We start from the raw sequence: 20,826 nt of genomic DNA, 5'->3' as shown, positions 1-20,826 counted from the left end.
TGCATATGCATAATTAATAATTTAACAAAAGGTATTGCATTTGTTGGTCTAATTTGTTTGTTAGGTATCTAACTGGCATTTGCATACATGTTTACCATAACTCATGCACTCACGGTGATTCCATGTAGAATCACGTGAACATGTAACACTTACGTTAGCTTCATTTCTTCACAAACCATGTTTAAAGGTGTTTGGTATCATGGCGGAAACTGAGTGTAGAAGGCCCTTGTTCCCAGGAAGATATTTATGTAATCCAGATGGTTTATATTAGCTCAAATAAATGAAGTGTAGATTGCATGGTATGCATTTGAAAACAGTGGAGAATTCAGATCCGTTTGTACTTTATCGTTATGTAGATTTTCCACCATAGCATTTTAAACTCCTCCTTTCTCTGTGTGGTTATGAAAGGGTAGCCAAATGGCCGGATAGCCCTTGTATTTATCTTGAAGTGTTAGCATCTGATTGTCTATGACACAATCAGTCACACTCCTGGTACCTTCTGTTCTAATCTGTTTCAAATGGTAGGCAAATTACATTTGTCTCAGTTACAGTCAAGTGATATACAGGCCAGGGTATAGATTCATTGCGGGAGTCTAGGATGGCATTGTCTGCTGTACATATTTGTCAGGTATTATTGTGACAACAATGAAAAATGTTAAAATATGCTCCTTGAACTACTATAGTCATTCAGTATTCAATAAAATAGGTGATGGCGATTAGCAGAGTTACTATTGTAGTTATTCATTGGTCTTGAATAGATAAATAAATAGACTACTTCATGGGGTGAAATTAGAGCCAAGTTCATCAACTCCACGTTGTTTTTGGCCCAATATTCTTGTTCCAATCCTATAGTGGGTACATTGCTGTTGTCTAGAGATAGAAGTACCTCAGACATTTCCAAATCATTTGAAATCTGCAAAATTAGGAGGAAATCCCATAAGGAAAGGTTTTTATTATGAGATTCCAGCCTAAAATACACTTAGAACAACCTTTCTTGCTGGTATTTTGTGACTTCTAGTTCTGATCCTGGCCAAATATTGGCAGTGGGTAAAAATAAAAATTTATAAACAGATAAATCAGAACCTTAAAAAAAAAGTTGAGTTCTTATTTTGGGCAAATCATTTGGGACTTGGGAATCCAAACTCCTTCTCCTAGCCCGGATCATGTCCCATTCTTTTTCACTTCATTTCATATATTTTTCTCCAGTTACATGGTTCACAGGTGTGTAGTGGAGAAAGGTTATTCCTTGCATATGGGAGAAGAGAGGTTTAAAGAGCTGCATGCAAATCAAGATCTATAAGTGAAGAAATTCCTGTTATCTATTTTAGATGAAAAGAAATGCCTGCTCATTTCGATGTACAGTTTTATTGTTGAGGAAAATTAATTTTCTATTAAATCAAATCACACCCAGCAGTTCACAAATTTGCAATGGGGACCAAATTGCAGTTTGGTGGTTTACATTTAATGTAGCTTGAAATAAAGGAATCGCTCATGCATTCACGATCAATACAATTACCACTACTTTACATGAATTAAGTAATTTGTATGGTATTGCTGTTTGGTGCATTTGTATCCCTATTCAGTGCACTTCTTCAGTACTTCAACCCCTCTGATGGTAAAGGCAGGTGCATGGCAGTAGCCCACAAAACCAAGGAAAAGCTCTATGGGGAAACTCTTTTATGTCCATCTATATTTGAATTTGTAGTCCCTTTCCAATTACTGCACTAATTGTTTAAGAGATTGCTAGAATAAAAAAGTTTTTAATCACTAATCTGTTTTTGAAAAGACTTATGGGCTCAAAACCTGAACTACATACTTTTTAAATTAATTTTCTTCATGAATACTTCTTACTCAATACAGATTTGTGAGTCAGAACACCCTACTGTGCTCGCTCCTTTGTCTTTTCTTCAAACACCTGGCTTATTATTCTCTCTCTCTCACTCTCTAACAATAAAATTACTCTTTCTTTGTAGACAAGGTTCTGATGATATTATGCCACTGGAAATATGGACATTTTATCCAAACTCCTGTGTTATCAAATCTGAACTTGAGGTAGAAAACTAAGCTAAACAAAATTGACAGTTGTACACTATTTCCGCCGAAGGAGAGAAATCCATTAGAAACATGTGCCAGTGTTTCTTAGAGCGATACCAGTGTTCAGCAGAATTTTAGGACATCACTCCCCAAACACATTGCAGTACAGAGGACAACATGGAGATGTTTAATTATAAGGCTGAGATTTTTCAAAGTGGTCCAGGGGATTTACGCAGATGAAGGGAAGATGTGTCTAAATCTCTTATGCGGCTTTGAAAATCTCCATTTACATATTTTCAGTGTCCATAAAAAAAAGACACAGAGTAAGGGCTCCAATCTTGCTTCTGTTGAAGTCAATGGCACAACTCCCATTTATGTCAACCAGAGTAGAATTATGCTATAAATATAAGACTTAAATCCTAAAGCAACAGAAAAGCACAGGGCCAAATTATGCAATCTTAATCCAGGTCAATGGGCATTTTGCCTAAGTAAGGACTGTATGATTTGATCTATATGGCAACATCAAGTGTTGGAGAATAATTCATATGTTCAGTGTGACAACTCTTCTATGAATGGGCTATTCTGCATATGGCATGCTTCATATTGCATTGAAATAAATTGTAAAAGTAAATTTCTGAATAACTCATTATAAGAATGCTGACACATGCATGTCTATGAATCCAGACCCAGACTGAAGGTTTTTCCGCTTGCTGCTTAAAAAAAGAAGTAATTAAAGCAACACTATGGGGGAATTCTTCTTCTTTTACTGTGCATGTGGTATATGCATGCAGCCCCCTGGTAATGCAAATGGGAGTTAAGCAGAGTGGGCCTGATCCATAGCCTATTGATGAAATCAATGGAAAGGCTCCTACTGATTGCTAATTGGCTTTGGATCAGAACCTTAAATCTACTGGAGACTTTGAGAGAATGCACCAGTATGTTTTTAAAAATGAAGGTTTAATAACCGTGTGTGTGTGTGTGTGTGTATATATATATATATATATATATATATATATATATAAATATAAATATAAAAGTTTGTATTTTAGCCTCTACTGCCTCTGAAAACTTAAAATGAGAAGGGTGGGTCTAAGCAAACCCTCCTCCTTTGGTGTTATAGTTAATAACAAAACATTGATCTGTAACAGCAACAAAAGAAACTTCTGGGAGTTCAAACAAGGCACAGTTTTGGTTACAGATGTGCTTTGATTCCTAAGCCGGTTTCAAGTGTTGCACATACATATTGACTTTCATAATGTTATTAGCTCTCACAGCTGGCTTTTCAGTTCACGCAGCGGAATGGAAACTTTTGGAAAAACTCATTAAAGCAGAGAAAATTAAATCAGTTTAAATAAAATTTCTCTATGGTTTCAAAGGAAAACGGGCAGGAAGTTATTGAGGCATGCTCTGCTAGGAAACATTTAATGCATGATACACCAGTTTCCATCTGAGTGCTCTGTGGACTGGTAGCCTCTGTTACATTCCCCCATAATTCCTTTCACTGGAGGCCTCTCCGATCTGTGGTATAATTACATTAATACCAAACTAAGTAATATTTAAAATTAATATCTGGAGTGACGTCACTCCCAGAGGCCACAAGCCCATTGTGTTTGGCACTGTACAAATATACATCAGAGAGATGGGCCTTGACTCAGGCTTACAATCTAAGTAGAACACTATAGACACCAGGAAGATACAACAAGAAGACATGGGGGCGCACAAGCAACCAGTGGGATGATAGTGGTCGGCATGCTGGGCAAACCAGCTGCCTTGCTCTGATTGAGCTGTTCGTAGGCCTCGTGGTAGAGGAGAGTTTTAAGGAGGACCCTGAGGCGGCTTTGCAGCTATTGACAGGGAGCTCCTCCCACACATAAAGGGCAGCGTGGGAGGAAGTACAAAGGAGCCTGCTGAAAACAAGTGTGACTTGAGTTTTATTCGGAGGCGATGCATGGGGGGTGGGGGTGGGGAGCACGTGGGGTCATGTCCCCCTCCCCCCCAATTTGCTGCTTGGCTTGTACTGAGCATAATCACATGGATTGAGCATGCTCACTAACATCTGCTGAAGCCGCTGCCCTCACTGTATTCCCCTCCCGCCCCATTGGCAGGCACAGGTCGTCTCTGGCTTTTATTTCAATAATAAAACTGCAATTTGAAGTGGTTGATAGAGCATCTTTCCTTTGTGGCCTTTGTACACTCTACTTATTAAAAGCAAAGTTTGGGTGACTGATGGGAAATTTTAGTGGTTACGGAAGTGAGGGTCTGGCAGAGTTGCACGAAGTAAAGCAACCCCATCACTGGCAGGTAGGGGTGTCCGCTTCCATACGTGCTGCCGTGATTCAATACAGCCCTGTTGATCTGACATGTTAATGACCCGGCTAAACATTCCGATATATAGGGATTCACCAGTCAGAGAGGAAGTGTGGTCCAGTGGGATACAGGGCCGCCCAAAGGGGAGGGCAAGTGGGGCAATTTGCCCCAGGCCCAGGGGCCCCCACAAGAATATAGTATTCTATAGTATTGCAACTTTCTTTTAGGGAAGGGGCCCCCAAAATTGCTTTGCCCCAGGCCCCCTGAATCCTCTGGGCAGCCCTGGTGGGATAGGGCTCTAGACTGGAACTCAGCAAATTGGGACTCTATTCCCAGCTCTGACATGGACTGGATGTGATGTGTGACCATGGGTAAAGAGTTCTGCCTCTTTGTGGCTTGGTTTCTGTAGCTGTAAAATGGGCTAAAAGGACATTTATCTTGCTTTCAGATCCATGGATGAAAAGTATGATATAGGAGGTAGGTACTATTATTGAATTTGCACCAGGGCAAGATGAGCATAAAATAATTTTGAGTTCAAGGGGTTTTCTGTGGTCCTGAAGCCTATCAAATGAATGCCTATGTTTCCAGGCTCCATCTGAACAGACAGTGATTCTGCAGGCAACTGTAGGAGATCCTTGAAACTTATTGTATGGGGTAGCCAAACTTAATTGAACACAAGTATCCAGATCGCAGGGTAATCCTGTAAACCACTGAACCAACAAGCTGCCCTGAACTTAAAAAAAAAAAAAATTGTTAATTTCCTCTTTTGTTTTACTTCCCCCCGGGAAAGCCTGTGATTTCACATTACCAGGGGCTTTCTCACAACAGCGTCCTGTCTCAGTTCACTTTCAAAGCTTCTCTTCTCACCCCACCCAGTTCCTTCCTTTGTGAAACCTTCATGGTCCGTCTGCAGACCCCATACTTCTAAACAAGTATGCCTGACGTACTCACTGAAAAAAATGTGAGCAAAGCAACTCACCTCCTAGTATTGCTTATTTTGCTAAACTCATTTTTACCTAATTGTGAATATGCATGGGAGTTCTATATGTATGGGGAAAGCTTAGGGACTTGCTGGACCAAATTCATCCCTGTTATAATGATAAAAATCAATGGAATTCTGACGTGGGTGAATTTGACCCAGTAGGTGAAATCTTGACCCCACTGATGTCAATGACAAGACTCCCATTGACTACAGTGGTGCTAGGATTTCACCCAATATGTTGAAATGTAGGAGTGCCTTCTTCAAAAAGTATTTTTGACACTATTTATCTTATGGATACTGCTCTGCAGAATCATAATTAGCAGGAACAGCTGGGATTTTTTAAATAGTCAAATTCTGTTTTGAATAGCTATTGGACGAGTTCATTTAAGCAATGCATTGGTGAACCTAGGGAGCAATATCTAATGCACCTAGCATACTTAGGTATTCTATTTCTTGTTACTTTTTAGAAAAAGTACAGAATGTGCTTTCCTTGCAGAATTTTCTAGCCTTTTCAAGAAACTGAGTATTAATTCCAGAGGAAGAACACAAGGAACTATGTGCAGAAAGAAATACAGCTTGTGTAATGACAGTTTATACAAACTATCCTCCTACTTTACAAAAAGGTGGGAGAACAGTTACACTGGTCTACAGACCTAAAATATTTCTGCTCTCTCACTCCTATGCGAAGGTGATGTTATGTAGATGCATAGACAACTTTTACTGCAGTCAGACCACAAGCTAGAATAAAAGCAGTTTTGGAGGGTAAGGGAAGTGAACAATCTAATTAACCAAGAAGTCTTCTGTATAATGTCCAAAATTTAATACAATCAAGGTTTAGAGACATCTACAAAAGCAGAAATTAGGGTAGCTAAGGGTTCTACATTCCAAGCTCACTGCAACAGTATTGATAACATTATTGATCACATTCAGAATAAATGTTATCAAGAGATGTTACAGGGGCTATGGTAGGTTGATTGTAGTTTGAGTCAAGATACAGTAGCCTGATCTTACAGAGCATTAAGCACATGGGGAAAAAAATCTTACAGAGGTGTGGGGGACACTGAATGCTTTTTCTGTATTTTCTAAGTGACGTTAGTGCATCAGAATGGTCTCAATGGAACAGGAGAAGCACAGGCAGCATCAATGAAAGATTCTCCACCCTGTCCCACTAATGTATGGTACTCAAAGCCTCTTTGGAGGGACCTCTAGGGATGAGACAAAAGCTCGGTCTCCATGTCTGTTTAATCCTTGTTGCCTCTGCTGTGACTGCCACTGAGGTTGCCAATTAACATACAACACTTAGCACTAGTATAGCTCTTTTACATTTGCACAGTGTTTGGAACATTCATTTAGTCCTCACAACAGCCCTGGGAGATACGCAAGTGGTCTGTAAAATGGGATGATACTTACCCTCCTTTATAACACACTTTGGTATTTCTGGATCAAGAGCTATACAAGAACTAGTTGTTGTTCTTCTCACCCCCATTTTACAGCTGGGGAAACTGAGGCAGACACAGCAAATGGCTTGCCCAAGGGTTTTGGTAAATTTAATGTGTATTCGCCAGAACCTCTGTTTTTACTCTTCCCAATAATCATTTCAAAGACTTTTTTTTTTAAAGACCCGTTAATAATTTTCACTGCAAATCTGAATCTATTTAAGCATACAATATACTTTGAAAGAGATTTACAAATAATGAGAGTTAACTTAACGATAATGGTCTGCTACTATTTGCCACCAGTCACACCTAAAAACATTCAGAAACCTCGTGGTTAAAACTAGTAACTACTCACCAATATATATATATTGAATTACACACAATTTACTGCACAGAAACAAATATTTTCTTACAGGACAACTTTCATTTACAAAGTGATCTATGGTCAAAGGCTAAAGCTTAGGATATAGTTATTAAAACATTGCCGCATTGAACATATAAGCAAACTTTTTTTTGTTTATTTTAGTTTGAAACAGGATACATTTTGTACAAACCTAGTTTTGAATCAAAGCCCTATATTCAAAATATTTCATACCTCATTCCTGATCATTCTGTTTACTTTGTGAAATTTCACTGGCATTTGTACTTCAACGTGAAGCATGATCTTTAAATTAAGAACATACCATATATTGATTCTTAGGTCTAAACTATTGTGGTTACACAGTTCCTCCTGAGACATCATTTAAGGATTGTTTATAAAACTCCAGAGTTATTTCTACAGAGGATTTTCAACCTTTGTGCTAATGTCCAGTACATCATGGGGTTTCACAGCAAACTCGTTCTTCACATTAGTTTTATTTATGTAGAAGAGTCAATTCCTGATGTATATCTTTTGTAATGTCGAAAATTCACCATAAGTAGTCATTTATCATTTGCTACATGACCGCACAATTTTGTGTTATAATAAAGGAAAGCTATTTTTAGCAGGATTAAAATTTCCATCAGTCCATTTTGCAGATGGAAGATCTACAGATGGATGGGTTTTTTTTATATGCCTCTGTATAACTGGATCCACTTATGGGAGAAGGCATTTGCTTTCTCCTATGCTACTGCAGTCTGCGGGAAAGTTCCTAACAAAGTTCTTTGTTAGTGTTTGTAAGACTGGATAGGAGGTTTAATTGAGGGATTTGTGCTGAATGTTCTTTCGCTTTGAGCCTTAGTGCTGCAATGCTCGACGTTTTCCTTTCAACTGCTGCCGGATCAGTGAAGGCAGTGAGACCAGGGTCTGACGGGGGTCCTGGTGCTTTCATTAAGACTGAAGCTGTTGTCATGAGAGGATTTAAAGCATTGAGAAATCTATATTTGGAAAAAAAAGTCAATAGTAACAAACCAAGAAGGATTTTGTAGAAGAAATATTTACCTTATTAATAACCACAGCACTAAACTGGGTTGAATTTTTTTTAAAACCAAACTTCTTCTTTGTTCCAAACTTACATTTTTTTTGTAAATTTACTTTTAGCTTTTTTTTTTTTTTTTTTTAGTGCAATAGGCAAATCCACTTTGCACCTAATGAATATCACTTACTAAACTGTGGCTGCAGCATAGAAGAAAGATGTTCATACCACTGCATTGCATGCAGCTATCTAGAAAAGTCAGTTTGTTAGATTTACTGTCATTCTCTTAACATGTTACATCCTTTCTAAGCAAACCTTGTAATGCGGGAGAGCAGCACGCTCGTGGAAACAACAGAATACTTCATGAAGGGAACAATTTTCAGATAGGTCTCTGGGCAACCCATTTGTTGTGACAAGTTATTTCATGTGAAAAGCGGCATAAATCAGCATGGCAGAAAGGTGTGCTCATTAATCGGAGGCTATAATATAGGCTGTCATTTCAGGAGGGAGAGGAGTATACAGTGCAAACACAGCATCAGCTTTCAGTTGTTTAATTTCAGCACTTGGAGCGAGCGAGACTGAGGAGCCGATCTTCAGCTATTCTAAATCATCAGAGCTCCTTAGAATTCAATGGAGCGCTGATAATGGACACAGATTCGGGATCTCCCCATAGGTCTTGGAGGTTGGGAAGGAAGACTCTGAACTCATCCCTGTGCTTATTGTAGTCAATGGCAAAACTCCCATTGGGATTGGGCACACGTATCTTCAGTAAAGGAAATGTTAACAGTACGAGTATGGCCCTGAAATGAAAACCAATGATGTCAGCTCTGTCATTGGTGCTCAGGGAACTGGGGCCATGTTCTGCTCTCCTGTGTGGGAACATCCAGTATAATTCTCTATTTTGTAGAGCCACCTCGAGAGCTCCTATCTAGATCTGTTGTAGTAGATTTTAAGATGTGTAATATACTACACCTGTATATACGAGATCAGAATAGAGTCCATAGTCGGTCTACATTAAAAAAGTCTGTCATGAAGACAAGGGCCCACTGACTTCAATGGGGCCAGGATTTCACCCAACACGCACAACTGCCCTTAAAACAGTAACTATGTAGAATGACTTTCACTGGGGTTTACAGCTAATTTAGGGCCAAATCCTGCTTATTTTACTCAAGTTATCCCAGTGAGTAAGACATGTGAGAGCTGGCCTTTTTAATAACTTTTTATATTATTCATTTATATAGACAGAATCCATACTGTAACATTGGAACACACATTTAATTATGGCACCTGTGAATTGCTTACTGATATTAAGCTGTTGTATTGCATAAGAACGGCCATACTGGGTCAGACCAAAGGTCCATCTAGCCCAGTATCCTGTCTTCCGACACTGGCCAATGCCAGGTGCCCCAGAGGGAATGAAGAGAACAGGTAATCATCAAGTGATCCATCCCCTGTTGCCCATTCCCAGCTTCTGGCAAACAGAGGCTAGGGACACCATCCTGCCCACCCTGGCTAATAACCATTGATGGACCTATCCTCCATGAACTTATCTAGTTCTTTTTTTGAACCCTGTTATAGTATTGGCCTTCACAACATCCTCTGGCAAGGAGTTCCACAGATTGACTGTGTGTTGTGTGAAAAAATACTTCCTTTTGTTTGTTTTAAATCTGCTGCCTATTAATTTCATTTGGTGACCCCTAGTTCTTGTGTTATGAGAAGGAGTAAATAACACTTCCTTATTTACTTTCTCCACACCAGTCATGATTTTATAGATCTCTATCATATCCCCCCTTGGTCATCTCTTTTCCAAGGTGAAAAATCCCAGTCTTATTTTATTTAAAATCCCAGGCTGCCTCATATGGCAGCCATTCCATACCCCTAATAATTTTTGTTGCCCTTTTCTGGACCTTTTCCAATTCCAATATATCTTTTTTGAGATGGGTTGACCACATCTGCATGCAGTATTCAAGATGTGGGTGTACCATGGATGTAGATAGAGGCAATATTGTATTTTCTGTCTTATCATCTATCCCTTTCTTTTAAACCTCGAGGTTTAAAAGAAAGGGATAGATAATAAGACAGAAGACCTCACGGTTTAAAAGAAAAGATAATAAGATAGATAATAAGACAGAAAACCTTGAGGTTTAAAAGAAAAACACTTAAAATATGCTCTCTGTACCTTCCAAAATGGGGACTTAAAATTGGATTTCTGAAGAGAGATGTCCAGGCAAGACTGCTGAGACCAAACGGCCCTAAGCTTGCAGGGTTGAATGCTGGAGTTACGGATGGCATAGCTATTGTTGAAAGTGGCATTGATCTCCATGCGTGGTCCAGAAGAGGAGACTGACTCAATGGAATGTCCAAAAACAGACCCAATGGATGCGTTAAGGAGAGTCCTGGAACGTTCCCTAACAATTCAGTTTTTTCACGTTTCCTCCATTTTGCCCTTCTGTTTTGAAACCAGACCTTCAGAGAGAATACAAAAGGGTTAGCTAGACTGAGTTTGTTGTTGCTTTTATCAGCTATGGTAGGCCGTGATGCACATGGCATAGTAGTGACCTTTATTTTAAAAGTACAGTTTCTATGTAGAAAGGTTCTGTTTATAAAGTGTTTATTATTAATTAATAGATGTCATAATCATGTTTATGGATGTGAGTAGTATCTGTTGTAGGCATATCAGCAAAAGGCGTTATTGGTAATAAGCGATAGTAATATGCAATCTCTGACCTGTTGGACTCTAACTAGTGACTAATCTATTAAACAATGAAAATAGCTATTAATAATTTATTACCCCTTTATTAGTTGAGCCTTCAAATATGATCCCCCTGACCTCCCCAAATCGAAAGGTGGCTACCTCAGTCCATGCAATTTAAGAAGCAATTTAATCATAACTGAAATATTTTTTAATCAAAACCATGAGTGTGATTTAAATGCCTAGATAGTCTGGCTGACTAACTACATAGATAAGTATTTAAAAACATTTTTTTAGATGCTCTTATTACTTGCCATGACTCAAACTGATGTCATATATAGTTATGTGAAACTGATTAACTCAGTTATAGTACAATAGAAATCTATGTTACTCAAGACACCAAATATATTCAGATACTTGAGAGTTCTGGTAACCAGGAGTCAATAAAACAGGGAGACATGCTGGTAGTTTCTTAGACATAGGGCTTTGGATGGTAAGGAGTCTACTGTATAGTATACTTTTGTACAGTAAACTGTTTATTATATCAACTTCTCTTTGCAAGGCTGCACTATTAATTATTTTAGCCTATGGAGTATATTATAAAGTAACGGAGAAGTGAGACTAGAATTTAATCTACTCTGACAACTGACACCACACCATTTTTTTTGTTTGTAATTTTGACTCTGTCTTGGAGTATTCTCTCTTGGGTCCCTAAATATGTGTGTGCACTAAGGTGAAAATGCATTGTGAAGTATACAGCAGAGATGGGCTGAAACCAGAATCTCAGATAGGAATGCTCCCAAGTTTGAGGATTCAAAAATCTAAATTTTCTCAAATGTTGAGATGTTCTAATTCAGGTAGAGAGATACATTCAACCTGAATTCTGAACTGTATCTGGGCTTGGATCAAAGATTTTTAGTTTGGGCCTATAGCAGGGTGGCTACCCCGCTCCTGCCCTGAGGGGTTTAAAATAGCCCTGGAGGAGGGCTGCAGCTCTAAAAGCTGGGCTGATTGGGGAAGCAGCCACAGCTGGGCCATGCCCCAATCAGGCCACAGCTGGCCTGTATAAAAAGCCTGGGAGCCAGAGGCCAAAGAGTCTCTCTCTGCCTTCAGAGGGAGAAGGGCCTGGCTGTAGGGAGACAGAGTACCGGACCGGACCGGGACTAGGGACAGGCTGAGGAGCTGGGGAGCTCCAGCCTGGATAGCCCCAGGCTGCGGCCTAGTAGGAGGCCAAGGGGTACTGGGGGTTGCAGAGGGCAGCCCATGGCTAGGCCAAGGCAGCAGGTCCAAACCCAACATTGACGATGATGAGTGGCCTATACTGCAGTCTGCCCCAGGGAGTGGGGGCTAGTTGGTGACTGGCAGTGGCCTTATTCTGAGGTGAGGTAGGGATAGTGGGTGGGGGTTCCCCTGGGAAGGGAGACCCTGAGACTGGGGGGTGTACTGCCAGGGGGCAGCACCCAGAGATAGGGGCACCGGGGTCCGGGAGGGACACAGGGCCAGGGGACAGGTGGATCACTAGCCTGCAGGGGGCGCTCCACGACGCTGGAAGAGCTAATTCCCGAGACGACCAGCAGGAGAGGCCCTGTAGAGGTTCGGACTCACCCCTGCGGCGCATCATCTCTAACACAAATTTTATATCTAGCCACTACTGAAATTCAATAAGCCATTAGCAGAAGTTTTCATATAGTATAACGATCATGTATTAATTGGTACATTAATAGTCCCCAAAATAGGAGTAAATATTTACTGCAGAGAATGCTGGGATATAAATAGACACTTCTTCCATCTGCAGGTGCAGCATTATGAAACCAAACAGTTCAAGTAAGATGATCAAAACATTCTAGTGTGTGGCGAGAATTATTATATCTTTAAAATGACCTGAGTCACAATACATTTTTGTAATTTTATCAGAAGTCTCTAATATTAGTGCAACTATGGTCTGGGAGTTAGAGCAGGGCTGACTGGGAATCACTGACTTGCTCTGATCTTGGGCAAGTTGTTTACCCTCTCTATTGGACTTAGTTTACCTGTCTGTAAAGATATACTAGCATCTGCTTCACAAAGAGCTTTTTGATGCATATTTAAATAATAATTGTAAAGTGCCAAGAGCTTCTGAAGAAAAGCCCTATAGAAGTGAAAAGCTGTTAATACCCAAAGTACATTGCTATACTGTATGCGTTGCTAGCCTTGGTATCACAGGCCTGATCTTTTCCCTTTAAGTCAATGGCAAACCTCCTATTGAGTTCAAAGGGGACAGGATTGGGCCACACATCAGTCTCACTAAAATACATTACAATATATATAATAAGGAGTGAAAAGATACTGTAATAAGGTACCCACATGGCATAAGTCTTGTGAATGCTTATTCACAGGGACCTAAAGAAGCAGTGACTATTTGAACACCTTTTGTTTAGATTTTTTTTTTTTAAAGCTAGCAATATTCTGTGAAAACTTTAGTGACTCTGCAAAAATAATGGTGTCTTTTTCCTCTGGGTAACTAACGTACACTTCGTGCTTAGGTCTGTTGGCAAGGAGATTGGTGTTTTGAACCAAGAAAAGGACAATGGAAAATATCGCACATTTGACAAAATCTGGCACAATAGTGTTGATCAATAAATAATCTTAGAGACACAAGATCTGCGCTTGTAAAGGGTCAAATTTCTTATAGGCGATAGCTGAACTAGTGAAATGCTGGAAATCTATATCTACAGATGGGAGCCGGGTGCATGAAAGAGACACTTTCAGTTGTGTTCATTCAGCTTTAGGCATCGGCTAAAACAGATTTTAGTAATGTAATTAAATTAGTTTTACAAGGTTTATTGGTTAAATAGCAGCCTCCAATCACTTGCCAATAAGCATCATAAATGGAGCTAGAGTTGGTATCTCAGAAGGAAAATAAAACCACTAGCTCTAAGCCACCAGTGCTCTCCTCTAGAATGGAGTTCAAAGGACGAAAAGAGTAGTGAGAATATTACATGATTAAGCATTTTTTTCCTCAGTCTGCCCCAAACAGAGAAACTGAATAAGGAGTGAAATGTTTGCTACCATAAAATGTTAAAATAATTCCTTTAATTTACTCTTATGGAATTTGTAGAGCTATCTTTTATGATTGCAATACTATTGCTTGTCTGTTGTGCAGATTGTAAATCCAGTGTAACAACTGATTTCAATTGGCCATCAATTATTGTATTTATCAAACTTCTTTTAAAATCTAAACTGAATTTGGACTATCAGCACTGAAAGCCATTATTTAGGACTAAAATCCCAATCTTGAACTCCCAGCTTGGGCAAAATTCACATTAATATGAGTGATAAATGGGGCATAAACACGTATCTTACCTTACAGTGATATCATAAACAGACAGTACTTTCAAAACTTTAACATTTATATTATTATAAATAAGATTTAGATTATTTAATACAAGCATAAAAATGACTAATTTTGTATTTTTGCTACTGATTAATAGAAGAGTTCAACTGCCTTTAAAAATAATTTAGCTTTACATTTTTAGATCATTACATTTCTGTCAGGTTACCTGGGTAGTTTGCATCTATACACAGATGTGTACATACTTGCAGCATGGAATATATACTGTTTAGCTAACCATATCCTTTTGGGCTAAATATATTCAAAATAATGTGTTAGAGGTATGTAACAAAGAAGAGTGAATTGTAGACTCCTGGAGTCATTACAGTTTTGATCAGTTTTTAAATTTAACAAGAATGGACTATAAACCAGTGTATATTAAATACTGCATATGTTATTTTTGTAATTATTGATAGATTCTGAATGTATCCTAAAAGTTATTCCTATGCCAGGACTTTCATTAGAAATTGAAATTATCATTCATAATCCAAATGTAGAAGTACTCGGTGTTTTGAAAATAATTAAAAACTTTAACTATGCAATTTTAAGAGAAGAGCCTACTGAATGTAAAGTCAGTTTTCAATTTAGTCATTTCTGGAGACTTTAAATCCCTTCAAAATCATGTGAATTAAAACACTTTCTGATACATAAAAAACAAGTTAAATTATATTTGTGACTAGCCATAGTGTATCTTTGTTGCTGAGATTGATTTTGGGATTATTAGCAAATAATATCACAAGGATGTTCAATTTGCAGTAATCCTTATTACTTTGTAAGTGAGTGCTTTACCAATGATACCCATGTGCCGAATCAACCAGTTGATGTTTCTAACTTTTTCATGTTAGAGCTTTTTAAGATGTTCCTATTTTTCTCCCCAGACCAATGATCTACACTAATAGTGAGAAAGAAACCTGTTAAGAGAAGCGAAGTATGGACTCAAACAAGAATGCTTCTGGAAGTCCACAAAGGATGGGTTCCGAGCAGGACTGGATTTACCAGAGTTTCACATCGTTCCTTTCCCATGGTATGGAAAAATATATGGGTCCCCTTGGATGCATTTTCAAAGAGGGGAAATCTCCCTAGGTGGGGGAAATAGCTGAAATAAGTGGTGCACTTTGGAATGAGATGGGAAGAAGAGAGTTGTTCATTTTTCTTTCTTGCAGGGTCACTTCCAATTAGGACTCAATGAAATGCAAGTTTCTGCCGACTCCGGTAAGAGAGAAAATATCGTGCCTGCTCCCCATTGTATCCGGCCGTGCGTATACTGCCCCAGGAAGAGGTACGGCAGGTGTCTCCCCGGAGAAGCAAATCTCAGTTTGAAAAGCAATGGGCTGCCCTGCTGGCTTAGTGAGGTACAGAAATGACAACTCTGCGTTAAATTAACTTCACAGAGAGTTACTTTTGAGCAAGTCCGGAAGATACCATTGCAGTATATTTTAAAAATGGTCTATTAACATACCGTGCTATCTAAGCGCCTCAGAATCTTTAATGTATTTATCCCCACAACACTGTGTGAGTTATCTCCATTTTACAGTTGGGGGAATGAGACCGAGAGACCAAGTGACTTGCCCAAGGTACTTGTCTGTGGCAAAGCAGGGAATTGAAACTCCATCTCATGTTAGCAACCAAACCACTCTGCCTGTGACACATAAGTCTAGCCTCCTGAGGGCTGTAATACTGGGGTCTCATCTCAGTTGTTGGGTTTCGTGTACGGGTGCTGGGTGGTGGTGATGACCTGTGATACATAAGAGCTCAGGTTAGATACTGTGGTGGTCCCTTCTGGCCTTGAATTCTATGATACTGGAGAATCCTCCCTCTCAATATTTGCCTAGTACTCCTATGTGGCTATGCCACTGAACGTTTTGTTCTTTTTTATGACATTCACAGGAAGCTTGGCTTCAAATCATCTACATGATCCCTTTTGCCGTATGCCAATGTCTCAAAAAAGAGACATCGAACAGCGCAACCCAACTGCATGCAATTGGCAAGCCCATATGAGAAGGTGAGAATGGGATTGGGGAAATGGGTGGGTTAACAGTTTTGCATCCATGTTCATTTTATGGGAGAAACAAGTGGCTGTCATGTGTTAAGGTATTTTAGTTACTAGTAGCATTGGTGATATTTATGTTGGGGTGTGTGTGTGTGGGTATTTTCTTTCCTTAAAGGTCAGAAAATAACTTAGCTGTGGTGTTGAGATGAAAAAGGTGACAAAGCTTGCTCACACCTGTAAAATCATTGAGCACTGGATGTAATCTATAAATTGTCTAAGAGCTTTCCCTGATGGCTGGAAGTTCTCTTTCCCAGTCTCCAAGGCCCAGATCCTCACAGGTATTTAGGCTCCTAACTTCCACTGACATCAATGGATTTTAGGAGCCTACTTATCTTTAAGGATCTGGGCCCAAGTGTTAAAATATGGAAAGATGAGTAAATTCAAGACTTCTGGGGCCAGCTCCTCAGCCAGTGTAAACTGTCATTGCTCCATTGACTTCAACTGAACTACAGTTTACACAAATTGAGCATCTGGCCCCGTTGGTGGAGTGTGAGGAGAAACAGAGCTAAACAGATGAGTCTGTGAGTAAGCCTGCCAAATCAGGGAAGAGGTTGCAATGCATATCATACTCATGAAAAATGAACAGTACATGCTGGGAGCCAAGTCATGACCGCAGCTTGCAGCTGGACTGACATGCAAAGTAATTCATTAAATATCCGATGTGCTGAGGTTAGTATAATTTGATTGGTTTTGTGCTAATTTGGACCCTTAATGGTCTGTTTGAAACTAAATTTTTAACAAGATTTAATATTTGCTATGTAGACAAGTTGTTTTTTTTTTTTTTAAAAAAAAGCTAACAGTAAAGGAGTTAATACTTTGTAAAAGAGAGTGTTAATTATGGGCGTTTAGAACCAAGGATAGGCTTCTTTAGAGGATTGCAGTATGGACGATTGGTTACACAATCTTTGCACCTGTATGCTTAAGGTTTTGTCTGATGTTCCATTATAACTGCCCAACCTAGTAATAAAAATTCCCTTCAAGCAGACATTCTCATCTCAGTCTCAGAATCATCTTTTAATTTATGTAACCATTTTTTTTAAACAGTGCAGATGTTTTCAAGTTAAATTGGGGCAGGAGATGGTGCATGAATGCTTTTGTGAACTACATAAATAACTGCTTAGATGTAGAACACAACATTCAACTAATCATTAGTTCACAACACGATCTAACCATTTTGGGTCCTTTTATTGTTTTGGACAGGAACCAAAACATCAGATTTTGGCACTTCAAAAGAAACTGCATAAATATTTTTGTAATGCTAATGTGAACTTTTACAGAAACTAAATACAGAAATTTTAAAAATGCCAGTATGCATTTAATTTTGGACTATTACAGACCAGTGGTAAAAATGCATTTTTAAGTGTACATCTAGAAAATGTTACTGTCTAAAATGTTATGGTTAGTGTTTTTTGTCTCAGATTTAATAATGGATGACATGTCCAGGATATTTCTCCTTTCTTTAAAAAACAAATATCAAGGAGAACACCAGTTGATAAAGGTCAGAAAATTATTAATGTAACTACATTCTGAACTCCTATACAATACTATTGTCCCCAATTAGGGTAACCAGATGTCCCAATTTTATAGGGACAATCCCCAATTTGGGGGTCTTTTTCTTATATAGGGTCCTATTATCCCCCACCCCGTCCCGATTTTTCACACTTGCTGTCTGGTCACCCTATCCCCAATTAATTTTGTTTTTAAATACTTTTTCACTATAATTTCCTCCACTAGAAAAATATCAAATTTTACTGTGAATCTTTAGGCTTCTGTTGGTTTGTTTCAGAACTTTAAGATTTAAATATAAAATAGTATTTAAACAATATGCATACAACTCATTCAAATCCACATCTACATCTGTAAACAGATGTTTAAATAGTTTAGACCAGTGGCTCTCACCTTTCCAAACTATTGTACCCCTTTCAGGAGTCTGATTTGTCTTGCGTACCCCCAAATTCCACCTCACTTAAAAAAAACTTGCTTACAAAATCAGATGTTAAAAATAACAAAAGTGTCACAGTATGCTATTACTGAAAAATTGCTTACTTTCTCATCTTTACCATATAATTATAAAATAAATATAAATATTGTACTTACATTTCAGTGTACAGTATATAGAGCAGTATAAACAAGTCATTGTCTCTCTGAAATTTTAGTTTGTACTGACTTCGCTAGTGCTTTTTATAAAACTAGGCAAAAATCTAGATGAGTTGATTTACCCCCTGGAAGACCTCTGCGTACCCTCAGCGATAAGCGTACCCCAGCTGAGAACCACTGGTTTAGACAAGATGCAAAGCCTATTTTTAAATGATCATTTAATGTTCGCTGACATGTATTGATATTATATCTGACAATTACTACATTTCATTTAGACGTTTCTGGTTTTGTGAGGGGTGGGATACTAACAACTTCTCATTCTTTTAAATTCAAAGCTCTGATCACATTTGGTCCTCTTCTGTAGGATAATATGGAATAACAGCCCCCAGCTTTTTACATCATTTACATCAACACTTCTCAATCTGAGTGAGCTGGAAAAATAAAAAATCCAATAGCACTAAGAAAACACATAACACTTAATTTTAAGCTAAGAACGTTTATACATATCAAAAGGCAGTGTATTCAGTCCAAACTAGATCCATGCTCTTTAGTACCCGTTACTCACCTGAACTCTGGCTTCTGTTAAATCCAGACGCATGGCTAGCTCCTCTCTGCAGAAGAGCCAAACATCATTTAGTATTTCCATCTTTAGTCACAAAAAAGGGTTGGCTTCATCAAAAACAGCCCCATCAAAAACTGAGAGTTCATTAAAAGTCAAATCAAATCCCCGGCTCTTTATAGGTGATTTCTAATCTAGAAGCCGCTGCATAGTGCCTACCAGCCTGAGACTATATAAACAATAACATACAACTCCAAGGTTTTTTTACACACACACACACACACACACACACACACACACACACACACACACACACACACACACACAACTGCATCAGGACCTTTGGGAAGCAATAAGTGGATGTAAGAACTGAGACCCCCTCGCACACCATAGTGCCCTGATTTCACCTTGATTCCCACTTCATGCGAGCGCGGAATCGCATGTGCTCCAGCTGTTACTTTAAAGCCAGCGATTACCATCCATCCCGAGCTATTTCCCTTTGCTTCAAGTGCTTTTCCTGTCCGCCAGAGTCACTGTTCGCTTTCCTGAGGGCTCCCTGACCTTACATACCCTGGGTTCATTCAATCTGGTTTATTCCCTACACCAGGGAGTGGCATTTACAGGGCAGTGACCATTTCAAGGTCTGGCCTCGCTGCCTCGGGGGAGGAATCTCTCTTTGAATCCCCCTGGACCCAGTCGAAACTTTGGGGAGAGGGCGCAGTCAGGGCCTGATCCTCCCAAAGGAGGGCAGCATCTCCCAGGATCTGGCCCCACGGGAGGGGGTGGGGGGTGGGAAGGGCTGTGCTGGGGCTGGCTGCCCCTGGCGGAGCGGCCTGGCCGCGCTCCTACCTGGTGAACACGTCGGGGTAGTGGCACTTGCGGAACGCCCGCTCCAGCTGCTCCAGCTGCAAGTTGCTGAACGTGGTGCGGTAGCGCCGCTGCTTCCGCTTCAGGGGCCCCGGCGCCTCGGCCGCAGCTGCGGGGGCTGAGCCGGAGAGACCAGCCGCCGGCTCCCCGGGGCAGCTGCTGCCCTTCTCCGCGTCCTCTGCCGCTTCCTTCTCCGCCCAGGCGCCGGGGACCGGGCGCTTCTCTGCCGCCAGCGGCGCGGGGCAGGGCTCGGGCGGCTCCGTGGGGTCGCCGCCTGGGGAGAGTGGAGAAGCGGGAGAATGACTGGAGGACCCAGCTGCTGCGCTGCCCCGGGGAGCTCCGCACTGGGGGAACCAGCAGGGCTCCCCGGTCCCCCCCATCTATCCCCGGCGGGAGGGGGGATGGCAGGGCGCCCCGGTCCCTCATCTGTCTCCGGCGGGTGGGGGGCTGGCAGGGCGCCCCAGTCCCCCCCCATCCATCCCCGGCGGGTGGGGCTGGCAGGGCGCCCCATCTATCCTCGGCGGGTGGGGGACTGGCAGGGCGCCCCGGTCCCCCCCATCCATCCCCGGCGGGTGGGGGGCTGGCAGGGCGCCCCGGTCCCCCCCCATCCATCCCCGGCGGGTGGGGGGCTGGCAGGGCGCCCCGGTCTCCCCCCATCCATCCCCGGCGGGTGGGGGGCTGGCAGGGCGCCCCGGTCCCGGGGGCAGTTCCCCGGGCAGGGTCCCGCTCACCTTGCCGCCTGGCGGCGGGGCTCCGGCCCAGGATGCTGTCTATGAAGTAGGAGGTGAGCAGGTGCAGGGCGGGGGCGGCCGGCCCGGGGGCTGCGCTCTGCATGGCTGCGGGCTGGCACCGGGCAGAGCCCCGGCTCCGCGCCGGGTTTTATTGGTGCTGGCAGCGACCGGCTCGGCGCCCCCGGTATTAGCATTTCATTAGCGCGCTGGCGTCAAGGCCGGGGGTGGGACCCGCACTGGGGCCGGGTTCGCAGCCTGGCAGGCGGGGAGGAGTGCCAAGCAGCCCCCGGGAGCCGCGGGGAGGGGT

The 20,826-nt window shown here is 41.1% G+C and overlaps 1 protein-coding gene across 1 annotated transcript; it reads right to left on the bottom strand.

The window, feature by feature from the left end:
- Positions 1-7,889: 7,889 nt before the first annotated feature.
- On the bottom strand, positions 7,890-20,622 carry ESX1 (ESX homeobox 1). The gene is made up of 5 exons (XM_065410913.1): positions 20,520-20,622; positions 19,771-20,062; positions 18,928-18,973; positions 10,333-10,619; positions 7,890-8,115 (listed from the first exon to the last, which is right to left on the bottom strand). The coding sequence occupies exons 1-5, from the start codon at positions 20,620-20,622 to the stop codon at positions 7,890-7,892; spliced, it is 954 nt and encodes a 317-aa protein (XP_065266985.1).
- Between the last annotated feature and the right edge of the window lie 204 nt (positions 20,623-20,826).

The sequence above is a fragment of the Emys orbicularis genome, chromosome 9, assembly GCF_028017835.1.
Source record: "Emys orbicularis isolate rEmyOrb1 chromosome 9, rEmyOrb1.hap1, whole genome shotgun sequence".
Lineage (NCBI taxonomy): Eukaryota > Metazoa > Chordata > Testudines > Emydidae > Emys > Emys orbicularis.
Note: the sequence above shows the minus strand (reverse complement) of the source record. Positions and strands in the feature narration are given on the sequence as shown.